The sequence below is a fragment of the Lithobates pipiens genome, unplaced genomic scaffold (genome assembly GCF_037356315.1).
Source record: "Lithobates pipiens isolate NorthernLeopardFrog02 unplaced genomic scaffold, aLitPip1_a1.2 Scaffold_8, whole genome shotgun sequence".
In the NCBI taxonomy this organism is placed as follows: Eukaryota; Metazoa; Chordata; class Amphibia; order Anura; family Ranidae; genus Lithobates; species Lithobates pipiens.
In genome coordinates this window covers 634,185,954-634,200,051 of record NW_027507903.1, presented here as the reverse complement: position 1 = coordinate 634,200,051, position 14,098 = coordinate 634,185,954, and the positions used below count along the sequence as shown (strand labels likewise).

At 45.6% G+C, this 14,098-nt stretch overlaps 1 protein-coding gene across 1 annotated transcript in view; it reads left to right on the top strand.

Annotated features, from left to right (window-relative positions):
* Window positions 1-4,104, top strand: part of PFN1 (profilin 1) — a 34,850-nt gene extending 30,746 nt beyond the window's left edge. Inside the window, exons 2-3 of the mRNA XM_077470842.1 lie at window positions 3,515-3,707; window positions 3,801-4,104. Coding sequence (XP_077326968.1) covers window positions 3,515-3,707; window positions 3,801-3,898 — 291 coding nt within the window. The 3' untranslated portion in view covers window positions 3,899-4,104. The remainder of the gene's footprint in view (window positions 1-3,514; window positions 3,708-3,800) is intronic.
* The last annotated feature ends 9,994 nt before the right edge of the window (window positions 4,105-14,098 follow it).

Genomic DNA, 14,098 nt, shown 5'->3' with positions numbered 1-14,098 from the left:
CTGCTTCTTTCTATTGAAGCTGCTTAATGAGCTATTTCTGTTTGACACCTGGAGGGAAGACTTCTGTTCCATGATTTATCTGATCACCGCTACAGGGGTTTTGATCTCTAGATCCATTGCATCTGCACTTGTTTGCAGAAAGGACCTCTGCCCTATCTTGCAGGAAGCCCTGTAGGGGCTGTCCACATGCTCCACATTCCTGAGACCTGACGGGGCAGGCACAAATTTTTTCCTTTTTTAGAAGCTCTGTTTTTACCATAAAGCGACGTATGAACTCGCACAAGCTCTGAAAACCTCTGTTTAGGGGAGTGCTGGCCCTTTTCTTCAGAACAGCAAGCCGGAGTGTGCGGCGTGCCTTGTATGTAGGCCTGCATGACTTAACACCTGATTTGGGCCTAGATGGTAGGATCGTGGCACGCTCTGTGGTTGTGCAAGTTTTCCATTCGCGCTGCTCAGGAAGTGAAAATTGTTTTCAGCTCAACTCAGCAACTCCTTACATGGTCATGCCTCGTACTTCACACTTCTGAGGATGTGATGGCTTCTCGGAGTAGGATGATCACATGCCGGCTGACTACTGTGCAACCTCCAGTTTGGACAACCAATGCAAAGCTCAGTGGAAACTTGACGCAAGTTCATGTTTGGTGCTGCTCATTCAGATGTTAATCAGTTTCCATTCATTGCCTGCAAATTGCAGTCAGCTTTAGTTTGCTATTGCCTAGCCTCTGGTATTAAATCAAAATTCATAGAGTTCAAGTCATTAACATGTTCGTCCAACAGTGATTTCTCAACTTGGAGTATGCAGGCAGAGGAGACTGGGGGTGCAGGGGTGGCTTTATAATGAAAGGAGCCTGTACTGTGCAGGGAAAGAGTTCTGCATAATGTGCTGCGCAGGGGGTCCGTGTGCTGTCAAATGTACACGTGGTACTGAAACAAATCCTCTAGTATTGAAGTCCAAGTGGTCAGTGGGCTTCTCTGCAGCCTAAAAAATGGTCTGATTCAGGGCCAGCCTTAGCAGGGAAGCAGAAGCGGTCTCCAAGATATGAAAGAAAAAACAAATGCAGGCGCCACTGAGTTAGACTGTAAAGTGTGTTAATAAAAATGCGTAGTAACTTCTAGGTAAACAAGGCAGGGTACATCTGTGGGGAATCCATCACTGGTCAGAAGGTATGCCATCTCAGCTGCTCTGTGGGCTCTCCTGGCCAGCAGGAAGATGCTGGAGAAAGGGGCTTGGCACACTTTCTGGATCGCAGTGCTAAAGGATGACCTCAAGGCTTGATTGTGGCATGTTTCTGGGCTGGCACACCCTGGTGGTGGGAGGAATGCATGCTCCCTTTTTCAAGCTGCCCATGTGCTGTGGGGGGGATTCCTCCTAAAATTGGGATGTCTTGTATGCCAGTTAAATAGTGCACTTAAAATTAAAAGCCCCTGGACAGTTCTATCAAGATCACGGCAATGTTAAAATGGAATAAAATAGAAGTTGTAGTTCATGCCTGTTTCGTCAATCTAATGGAAGTGCGTGGAGACTGCAATTTTTATTTTTTAACTGTTAATCATGCATGGTGGTAAAGTAAGCCTCCCCCACAGGAATGTATGTTCACTGTACATCAGTATGCAGTAAGATCAGGTATTGAAGATCTTCAGTGCAGCAAGGTCTGTTTTAATGACAGCAGCAATAGTGTGCAGCCCCCCAGGAAGCTGGGTGTCCATGCATTGGGGAGGGGTCTCCCCAGGAAGCTGGGTGTCCATGCATTGGGGGGGTCTCCCCAGGAAGCTGGGTGTCCATGCATTGGGGAGGGGTCTCCCCAGGAAGCTGGGTGTCCATGCATTGGGGGGGGTCTCCCCAGGAAGCTGGGTGTCCATGCATTGGGGGGGTCTCCCCAGGAAGCTGGGTGTCCATGCATTGGGGGGGTCTCCCCAGGAAGCTGGGTGTCCATGCATTGGGGGGGTCTCCCCAGGAAGCTGGGTGTCCATGCATTGGGGGGGTCTCCCCAGGAAGCTGGGTGTCCATGCATTGGGGGGGTCTCCCCAGGAAGCTGGGTGTCCATGCATTGGGGGGGGGTCTCCCCAGGAAGCTGGGTGTCCATGCATTGGGGGGGGTCTCCCCAGGAAGCTGGGTGTCCATGCATTGGGGGGGGGGTCTCCCCAGGAAGCTGGGTGTCCATGCATTGGGGGGGGGGTCTCCCCAGGAAGCTGGGTGTCCATGCATTGGGGGGGGGGGTCTCCCCAGGAAGCTGGGTGTCCATGCATTGGGGGGGGGGTCTCCCCAGGAAGCTGGGTGTCCATGCATGGGGGGGGGGGTCTCCCCAGGAAGCTGGGTGTCCATGCATGGGGGGGGGGTCTCCCCAGGAAGCTGGGTGTCCATGCATGGGGGGGGGTCTCCCCAGGAAGCTGGGTGTCACTGCACTGGGAATAAATTGCAGTCATGTTCCCAGGAGACAACTGTAGAGGCTCCCCCATGGTAATGAGTCTGTATGTGGCATGCTTATCCACTTGGCAAGTGCCTGCCCATACTGTACCTAGCTGTAGGCAAAGCAACATGCCCGCTTCTGCGTTTTTTTTTTTTTTAGGGCGTGCATGCACCCACCCTGCAGGGCTCTTGCAAGTCCCAGCCAATGATTCATGGCCAGGGCATGATCCGCTGTGTGCAAATGGTGCTCTGTATGAAGGGAGCAATCTGTCAGTTCTCCACAGCAGGGATGTGAAACTGGAAGGGAATAAAAGCATCACGTGTTTAACCCCTTGTTCCTTCCCAGCCAGGGTTATTAAAAGTGTATGGAATTATCACTGTATAGTCGCTCCCTGCATCCATTAGATTACCTGCCTAAATATAAAATTCTGAATGTAAATAAAAAAAATTGTAATTTAAATTAAACAAAATTGTTGGCCATTATCTGCTCTTTGGCTGATGGGCTACTTTCACACAAAGTAGCTTTTCTGTTAAAGCTCAAGCAAAATATCACATTTAAATTCTATGCATGTCTTCTCACCGGTCCGTTGTGGTAGTAAATCCTGTATAGTTGGTCAGTTAAAAAAAAAAAAAAAATGTTGAGGGCATCAAACACACCAATGGTTTGAGTCGCATGAACTGTAATTAGCGCCGCAAAATTGGCACAATTTTTGGCTGCCTTTATCAATTCCAATAACCCTATTTTTGGCTGCTGAAATCTTTTTTTTTTTTTATTTTTTTTTTTGTGCATCACTAGGAAAAAAAATAGTGCAATATTGCATGACTGAGCAATTGCCAGTTTAACCAGTTGTCTACTGGACACCCCCCTTCCTGCCCAGGCCTGTTCTTGGCTTGCAGCCATGTCACTTTGAATGACAATTGTACAGTTATGCCACACTTGTGAAAAAATAAATAATTTGAGTACAAATAGGTTTTTCTCTTTGGTATTTAATCACCACTGCCTTTCTAAAAAAATTTTTTTTTGCTGTATGAGAAAAAATTACAAGATGTGCCTGCCAAATGAACTTCAAGGCTTTGTCTAACCTAAACCTTTTTTATTCCTTTCAGACACAGGAATTGGCCGCTATTGTTTCTAAAGATCGAAGCCAATTATTTATCAATGGCCTAGTGATTGGAGGACAGAAATGCAGCGTGCTCAGGGACCTCTGGTTTGACGACTCACAAATGTGCCTAGACGCAAGGACAAAATCCACAGACGGAGGATCAACATTCAACATTCACATTGTCCGATCCAATCAAGGTAGGTACTCCATTAAAAAAAAAAAAAAAAAAAAAAAAACTTTAACAATTTGCCTAGAGTGGCCAAATCTAACATCCCTTTCCTCTTCCATAGCTATCTTCTTCCTGAAAGGAGGGCCCAGTATTCATGGCGGACAGTTGAACCAAAAATGTTATGATACCATGAAGTACCTGAGGAGTGTAGGGTATTGATGATGCTGTCGCCTCTCCAGTTGCCTGTTCCAGCTGCCAACATTGGACCAACCACCTGATTCGTCACCCACCAACCCCCCTCCTTTCCATCCCCCTCAATTTTTTTTTATCGTTTTGTTTTTTTTGCTGCCCCAAAACACCAGAATGAACAGAATTTTTTCCAAGAAAAATTTATATCTGATTTAAGAATAAAAAAATATGCTCTACCATTTGACTTTATTTTTTATTTTATATACATTTGGGTGGGTACAGTGAGAAACAAGGGGGGAAGAGATCTGCACACCCTTAAAAAAAGTAGTATTAACAAGCCAGTGTCCAAATGCAAATAAGAGGTTGCCGCTTTTCAGCCTATAAGGCCTTAGTCATAACCCAGGATGGGCAGTGATTGCTGCCTGCTTGGTGTATGAACATGCAATTGAGACCTGGTTCACATTGGTCTAACGTATTCTCTTGAAGTCGGCACATGTCAATCAATGGTTCCCAATGAGAGCCCTTTTAACTAGTTTGACCATCAATATGGGCAGAGCCCCCACCCTGCCTCAAAGCACCCACCCCCATGTGGTCCAGGGGGCTCCCTTTACTGACCTGCATGAATATGGGGGGGGGGGCACTTTTTTGGCATGGGGGTTCCTCCTTATTCATATGGTCTGGTCAGATCCTGTAAGTGGGATCAGTCATATGGCTTTTGTTGGATCAGTGTGAACTTGAGGTTATTTCTATTGACGGTGACTTTAATTTTTGCCCTTGCACAGATCAGATTAAGGCCCCTTTCACACGGACGGATAGAATGGTACTATTAGCTGCGGATTTTCTAGTTTTCTACCGCAGCTAAAAGCACACAATGCTTTCCTATGGCCCCATTCACACACAGCGTTTAGCTGCAATTTTGTTAAATGCGGTTCGGTGCGAATAGAAAAAATGAAATTGAATGCGTCCAGGTGCGATGTAGCACAGCTATATGCACATAACCGCAGGTAATCGCAGTCTTTTGTGCCAATTGTGTATAGCAGCGTGAGAAGGGATTCAAGGGACCAAATCAATTAAAAAAAAAGGGTTGCTATGGGAACGACTATTAGATAACTGCAGCTGAACGCAACTGCACAGAAACGCACAAACGCAGGTAATTGCACTGTACAAATGCAGCTGATCGCTGTGCCTGGAGTCTTGAATTTCACAGAAAAAAAAAAACATGCTAAACTGCGGGAGAACAGCCGTCCCTGTGAAAGGGGCCTAACAGGTGCAGACAGCCTGGTTATGACATGTACCACACGCTAAAAACGACCTCGTACAAAACGGGGTTTAAATAAATAACATTTTTAAATCCTTAATGTAAGGTTTACATGATCCCATCTTAGAAGAAAAACAGGTTGCCATTGACTGCTATGGTAAATGTTAGTTTCTAACTTTAGCTAAAGGATTATGCAGTGATCAAAACAGTTTATTCTATCTGGCTGCCAGACCAGTTTACATTAAATTTTATATATACATTTTATTTTTTATTTTTTGCAGCCTATGCATTTTCAGTAGTTTTTGCTTGGCGTAATAAAGCTTGGTCATGCTCCTGCCATGTACATGTGGCTACCTACAACTTGAAAGGAATATGCAGTTATGTCTGCTTTACAACTAGCTGGAGCCCGGGCCTTTGGCAAGGTGCCCCGGCCCAAGAGGTAGCTGGGGCCTTCAGCAAGGGGATGCTTCACTCAAACTAATTTAGCCCTAATGCGAACCGCATTGTCAATACCACCAAATGGTGTATCTAAAAGTCCAGTTTTTGGGTGAAGCAAAACAAGTATGCATTGGAGCCAGATTTAATTGTTGTAGGGATCAAACTTTTTTTTTTTTTTTTTTTTTTTTGCAGGTAGAACATGACGACATGCTCCAGCCCAGGTATCAACTAGGGTTTCCCTGCAATGTACCAGTCAATAGCAGGAAGGTGCTGGGTAGATTGTGTCCAAACCTAGTCAAACGCTTTCCCTTGCATGCAGCGCAGGGAAGTAGCTTCATTTCAGCCTCGTCACACCAGAACAGATGTTTCTTGTCACGTAATACCAGTTGCATGCTTAAGGGGGCTGTTCCATCACATTTGGCTACAGAAGTGACTTTCTGCTGAGACATTTCGCACTGCGCATGCATAACTTGCTGATATGCGTTCTAAAAGCTTTCCACCAGTATAGAGCAGTGAAACTATCAGATAATTGTCACGGAAGTGACGGAGAATACAAACACTGCTATGTTTTCCAAGACTTGGGCTCGGTTCACACAGGGGGCGACTTAGCCGCCTGACAAGTTGCGCTCCATTCTGTACTTTGGAACCGTTCTAATAGCGACTCAAGTCGCTCTGACTTAGAAAAAAGGTTCCTGTACAACTTTTGGGGCGACTTGCATTGACTTCTATACAGAAGTCGGTGTGCGAGTCATGCCACCCCTATGTGAACTGAGCCTAATGCTTCCTTAACAACAATCTTGCATGGTACAGAATGGGCATGTGTAAAAGTGGCTGGAGTACACAGCTACAGCTGAATTAAATGTAAAATCAACATTAACTAAATCATATCCTTTACAGAACACACAATGAATGCTAACTTGTACATTCTGGTGGGGGGGGGGGTTGCTATTTAATCTGCTTGCACATGTGATTACATGGCATGTTATAAATACACTCTATTACAAAAATATCCAGATTACAACTGAATTAAACTATGTCAAACATTAACGACAAAACCATATACGGGATGGGCTGTTTACTAGAGCTGCTGTATAATTGGTTGATATTTGTGGCATAGAGGGTCTATGATTGGTTGAGGCCGGCCACACTCCAAGTATAACGCATCTTAATGTGTTTGACATCACTTCCGTCACATTATCTGATGGTTTTAGTGCGCTGGTGTCTCGTGGAAGTGTTGGAACGCATATGGCAGCATCGTGCATGCGCACTCCAGCAGGTAGCCACTAATGTGTTATGACCTATAGCAGTGATAGCGAACCTTGGCACCCCAGATGTTTTGGAACTACATTTCCCATGATGCTCAACTACACTGTAGAGTGCATGAGCATCATGGGGAAATGTAGTTCCAAAACATCTGGGTTGCCAAGGTTCACCATCACTGACCTATAGCATTAAGTGTTAATATTCAGTCCAACACAATCTGGGCTGCTGTTGGAAATTTGTCCAGAAGCAAATCGCAGAAACGGCAACTTTGCATTTTGGCGCTGAGCCTGTCAAGTATCCCTTTGGTGTGCATATAAAATCCTAGCCAATGGCAGGACACAGTTGGAACGTGTCTTTAAACTAGGAGGATCATAGCAGGGCCTATAATTAAATGGGATCTCCACAAGCTATTTTGTCCAGGTATGAGTTTCCCTGGTAGGTTTTCATTGCTGGAAGTCTGCACTACCCATTTGTCCTGGTCACCAAGATGTTTGTAGATCCAAAATATCACAGGACCAAGAAACCTAATTGGTGCATATATTCTAGTGACGGCTGTCCTAAGACTGGTTTTCTTCCAGCTGGACAATCTGGTACTTCATAAGAGAGGTCCACAGACTGAAACCAGCCACTTCATGTCTCCCTTGCACACTATCTTTGCCCCACCTTGTAAGGGCAGTTGGCAGCAGAAAGGAAAGAACCCCCTCGTCTCTTCATGCAGCAGACTCCAGACCCTGAATTTTCTGCTTCCCAGCATCAGCACAAGGGGAATGCACTGATGTAAGGGAGGATGGGGAAGTCTTGAGTAGAATTTGGTGCTCTGAACACCTACAGATAAAACAAACCCTTTTGCGGCAACCAAAGCTCTAAATCAGGGATCTGCAATTGGCGGACCTCCAGCTGTTGCAAAACTACAAGTCCCATCATGCCTCTGCCTTTGGGTGTCATGCTTGTGGCTGTCGGTTTTGCTATGCCTCATGGGATTTGTAGTTCTGCAACAGCTGGAGGCCCGCTAATTGCATATCCCTGCTCTAAAGAAAAGGACATGGACGCCTCAGATGTTTCTACAGGCTTTTCTCCAGTGCCATCGGTTCCTTTTGACCATCTTGTCTATTGGGTTCTTAGCAGGCTTTCTTTCCTTGTGTGTTTTTTTTTCCAATTTAAGAAGTGCTTGGCAGCAGGAGAGGGGGCAAGTGTTCACATGTCTACGATGCTCACGGGGATGCTTTTGCTTAGTCCATTCACACAGGGGCAACACGACTTCCAGCGTCACTTTGGGAGGCAACTTGGACACGACTTGAGTATGAATCACAGCGTGATTTGGGGCAACTTACAACACAACTTGAAGTTGCCTCCAGGACAGGGGACTTTTCCAGTGGCCAATCACAGAATAATCGGCTCTATGGGAGGGAGGGGTTTGCCTAGAAAACGTTTTACTTCCTGGAAAGTTGCTTCAGTTTAGACAGGGGATCCAACTTGGAGGCAACTTCCGTTGAAATCAATGGATACAAGTTGCCTAGAAGTCGGATTGAAGTAGTACAGGAACCTTTTCTGAAGTCGGCGTGACTTCAGTAGTGTGCATAAAGATGGCTCTCATTCACTTACATTGATTTTTATCATGTTGTGTGACTTTAAGTCGGATCCAAAGTTGCCCCTGTGTGAATGAACCCTTACTGCTGAAGGGCTATTAAAGTACGGGGGTGACTATTCTAAAGATTTTAAAAACAGAAGGTCTGTATGTATCTGGTAGTTTCAGAAAGGAAGCATCCATATAAGATGACTTCAGAGGCTGCATACGTGTCTAGAGTCACATGAATCTGTGTGATGTCATAAAATCATCTCTTAATGTTTTGGGGCCTGTGACGACAATCATTTATTTAACAGGTTGTGCAGACAGGTCTATGGGAATACAAAACCCTCTTGCGGTTGACCCAATGTAGGTCAAAAGCATCCCTCAAGTTATAAACTTTTTCAGAATTGTCTCAATACTGATGACCATCATCAATCAAAAAGCCCATCGGCACTGGCTCTTTTGCACCGATAAAGTCTCCCTTGGTGTAACCACACAAAAATTGTGCTTTTTGACCCTTTGTTAAAAAAATAAAACCCCTTTGGCAATAACATAGACAAGTTATTCTCAACCAGGTTTCTGTGGGGCAGTAGGGATTCTCCAGAGGATTCTACAGCAATGGCTAATTAACCTCTCTTTTTATGGTGCCTTCAGAGTTCCAGGTCCAACACCACTTGGCAAAGCCGGCTAAATGACACCAATACTCTTTTTAGCTGTCCATAAGGGTGGCATTTTCCCACTGACCCAAATTGAATTATTTCCAGGACTGGGGAAACTGCTGCTAAAACTAATTTCAAGGGGTGAAAGGTCTTGTTTCCACTTGTTTATAATAGTGGCTACCAGACTTGGCTCTGTACCATATCAATACAAAACGCAACCAATGTGCTTTAGGTTGCACTGCCTCCCTTCATGAATGGATCTCCTGCCCGCATCTAATCATAGATTCACATCTCCAGTTGCTGCCTGGATCTGTAGTAGCTTCTTTGGGTTGGTCATGTGATCAGTTGCCCTCCAGTAGGGAGATCCTTGCCCATCTCTCCATTTCCGTCTCTTTGCTGTATACAACAGGTTGTATATCTGCTCTTTAAAAATTGTCCCTTGGTTTCAGTTTCATGCAGATGCTACTAGATCAGCCTTTTCAACACAGAAGAACCCTTAAAATCACTATCTACAACTCATGATACATTAGTGTGTGATGGTCAGTTGGATGATGCTCCGTACACTTGTGGTTATTGGGAAGAATTACCCCCTTACAGATAATACAAAAATATCAACGGTGTCAGGGGGGAAATATCTAAGAGGTAGAAGTTGCTCAAAGAACCCTTAGCAACCTCTGGAGGAACCCTAAGATTCTTTGGAACCCTGGTTGAAAACCCTTTACTAGATGCTCTTCACCAACCACTACAGTATTATGCCACATGGCAGTCTCCATTTTATGTTCAATTCATACCACACAGGTTCCAGTATAGTCTGTGGCAGCCTTTTTAATATTTTTTTTTTATCCAAGAAGAACAATAGAAATTAGGATCTCGGGGAATCCCTGCAAAAAACAAATCCATTGGGTTGCAGTGGGGAAAATGCACCTTGCTCTGGGGGCTAGTGAGAAGAATGCTCCCCTTGTAGTGGTGCTCAGAATGCCACTCTTATAGACAGTTTAGTGTCATGCTACTGTCTATGCCAAGTGACATTGGCCCCCAGAACTATGCAGGTACACGGAAATGGGAGGTAAATCAGCAGAAACAGATTTGGGGGAACCCTAATGCCTTGGAGCCATGGTTGAGAATGGCTGGTCTTTGGTTTCCTCTGGTCTCTGTTGAAGAGGTCAGTCACTTGACTTGGCTTTTCTCTTGGATTCATACATCGTACTTTGCAGTTGGGCAGGTCATCCAAATGGCAACCACTCCCATCTATAACTGGCCTTCACAACAAGGAACACATGGAAGTGGCGACGCATGTCAAAAAACAAACAAAAATGACCAGGCAGCCTGCAAAACAACCCTAATTGACCATAACAGTTTACGTTAAAACCAGGGGGTTTAGTTTGCACACATTTGCAAATATATTTGTAAGCTACAGCGGCCACGTCTTGGCACCTGTGTACTGCAGTCCTAACGCTATTATTTGGAGTCTCCTGAGTTTGAGCACATATATAATAATGGATAGATTAAGGACAAGTATGCCTGGAGGGAGCCCACTCCTTATAGGTACACGGACGCACTGGACTCCCAGCAATAGCACAATGGCAGCGAAGGTATCCAGTGCGTCCCCCTCACCAATTCACCAACAGTACAAACAAATAGCAACCACCCCAACCTATAACTGGCCTTTGCAGCAAGGAGCACATGCTAGGGGCGACACATGTTAACAAAATTCCCAGCTCACTTATCAGCCAGCCTGCAACAACCCAAATTGACCCAGTCTAAAAGTTCACGTTAAAACCAAGTCAGTCCACATGACTGGGCTTATGACTGATGAACCAGCTGGTGCTACATCTCTGAACAGGACCTTGTTCATCATCTGGAGGAAATTGTCTTGTGCGAAACAGATACTTATGTTGGTGATTTCTCTTTGCCCTTGTACGCGGTCGGACATTCCGACAACAAAATCCGTCGGATTTTTTGAGACGGATTTTGGCCGAAAGTGGTGTTGCATACACACGGTTGGACAAAGTTGTCGGAAAATACGATCGTTCGGAACGTGATGACGTTCGTACCTTGGGACGGGATGACGTTCGTACCTTGGGACGGGACTACGTTGCGGCTAGTAGCCAATAGCTTTGGTGTCGTAATTTGATCTGAGCATGCGTGGCACTTTGTCCGATCGGAATTCTCTACAAACAATCGGAGAATGTCCGATCGGATCATGTTGGTGGAAAATTTTATAGCCCAGCTCTAAAACTTTGTCGGTCGGATAGTCCGACGGAAACAGTCCGATGGAGCCCACACACAGTCAGATTATCCGACAACACGGTCCGATCAGACACTTTCCATCGGAATGTCCGACCGTGTGTACAAGAGCTCAGAGATCCACAGACCTGGGACTGGGAAATGCAAGGGTAATGCATTCTTCACTCACATCCAGCAGTGATCATACCCGTGTATATCTGGACGGGAGAGGGGAAAGAGAGGCACCAACACAAACATGGAGATGGGAAAATGCAAACTATGCCGAGGCGGCCCTGGTGGGAGTTAATAAGCTCTGCATGCCCGCACTGTAGTACATTATCATGTCTAATACTCATCTACAGTATCTAAAATCTTGGCATATTAGGGTCAGCTCTACAGGCTATACATAACTGTATGTTAGAGTGCCAGCTCTGAGGGTCACATACATATATACGGGTCCTGCCCCAGGGGACATATCAATGCAAAAAAAGTTTTTAAAACAACCGTTTTTTCAGGAGCGTGATTTTAATAATGCTTTAAGTGAAACAATAAAAATGAAATCTCCCTTTAAGTATCATGCCGGGGGGGGGGGCCTTAGTCTGCCTGTAAAGTGGTGCATCTGTGCAATTCGTTTTACAGTCCCGCAGCAGAATAAAATTTCTAAAGAAGATAAGTCATTTAAAATTGCTCACGGCTGTAATGTATTTCCGGCTCCTGGCAATATAGATAAAAATCAAGGACAAAGACGGCGTGGTTCCCCCCGCATTCCATACCAGGCCCTTTGGGTCTGGTAAGGATATTAAGTGGCATTGCACACCAAAAAAAAAACAGCGTGGGCCCCCCCCCCCTAAATCCATACCAGGCCCTTTGGGTCTAGTATGGATTTTAAGGGGAACGCCACCCCAATATTTAAAAAAATATTAGCGTGGTATCCCCCCTAAAATCCATACCAGACCCTTATCTGAGTATGCAGCCTGGAGGACAGGATGGGGTAGGGGGGGTGGGAGGGGCGGCAAGCGAGTGCCCACCCCCTCCTGAAGCATACCAGGCCACATGCACTCAACACGGGGATGGTGCTTTGGGGTCCCCCCAAAGCACCTTGTCCCTAAGTTGATGGAGACAAGGGCCTCATCCCCACAACCCTTGCACGGTGGTTGTGGGGGTTTTTGGGTGGAATCTGGAAGCCCCACTTTAGCAAGGGGGCACCCAGATCCTGCCCCCCTCCCCCCCCCATAAATAGGTAGAGGTACATTGTACCCCTATCCATTCACCAAACAAAAAGTAAAAAACACAAGAGACAGTTTTTTTGACAATTCTTTATTAAACAAGAAAAAAAAAAGTGTCCCGTGATGTACATACATTGGCAATCACGTCATCCGACGGATCCGAGAAATAGAAAAGAAAACACCCGAAAATACTCTGCCTCCCGCCGACTGCTGTCTTTTCGCTATGACAGCTTATATAGGCAAGGACGGGCCGGCCACTGATGGAACTGGATGACCCCGCCCCCTCTGGCGGCAGATGACGTCAGGGGTACAATGTACCCCATACCCATTCACATGTGGGGGCGGGATCTGGGGGACTCCTTGTTAAAGAGCCCATCCTGGTGGATCGCTTTTTCAGAGGGAATTTGACAGTTGGCTGGAAGGGGTTTGTTACCTCCTCACCACTACCTGCTTTAACCCTATAAAGCCCACACTGCTGCGGCACCCTTGGGTTGCCCTATTCACTTACCATGAACCAAAGCACTGTGGTCACAGCTTGTGTACAACCCCCTCAGCCTGCTGTGTTGGGTTAAGGTTGAGGCTAGGAGGGCAATAAAACTGCATCTCAACTGCCTGTTTTACCCCCCTCCCCCAAACGCAAGTGTCAACGAGGCCTGTTCGGCATGTGGCACTGCCCACAGAATGTGACCCATTCAAGTGAATAGCTTGGTCATAACCATTCTGCAACTGCCTGCAATGCATATGGCTGTGGTGCAGGATTTATAGAGTTAAAACAGGTGATGACGAGGCAACATATCCCCTTCCAGCCTCCTGTCAAATGCCCTCTAAAAAGCAGTCCACCACCAATTAATTTTCAGAGGGGCAGCAAGGCTGCCACAAGTCTTAACAAGGCCTACAGTGGATAACTTCTGCACAAACCAAGGACAATGCTCACGAGAAGAACCTTATACCAACTGTGAAGCATGGTGGTGTAAAGGTTATGGGTTTAAGTTCGCTTTTCTGCTTTAGAACCAGAGCAGCTCACAGTCCTTGAGCGAACTTTACATACTGCATCATATTAAAGTGTGTTTCGTGAGAACGTGAGGCAATCTGTCCAGAAGTTGAACTGCAAATGGATCTTCCAACATGACAATGATCTGAAGCACACCAGCAAATCCACCAAGGAATGGCCCAAAAAGAAGACAAGGCAGGTTACAGGCTGTTTTAGTCAAAGACCCAATTTGGTTCTCATTGATAGTTAGTAGGGGGATTTACAATGGGCAGGTCATCCAAAGAAACCCATAAAACTTCTTACAGCTGAAAGAATTTTACGTGAAGGAATGTGCACAAATTTTACCAAGTCCATATCAGAGGCTGGTGGGTACAAGGGGTCATTTCTGCTACAGCCAATACCAGATTCTGCTGAGGGTGTACTTACTTTTCAGACCATATGCCATTACATTTACTAATATTTTTGAAAAGGCGCATTTCCTTGTGTTTTTTTATTCAGGTATATCACCTTTATCTGTAGGCACTGTTTGGCTCAAGATCTAATATATACAGTACTGTGCAAAGGTTTTAAGCAGGTGTGAATAAATGTTGTAAAGTAAGGAT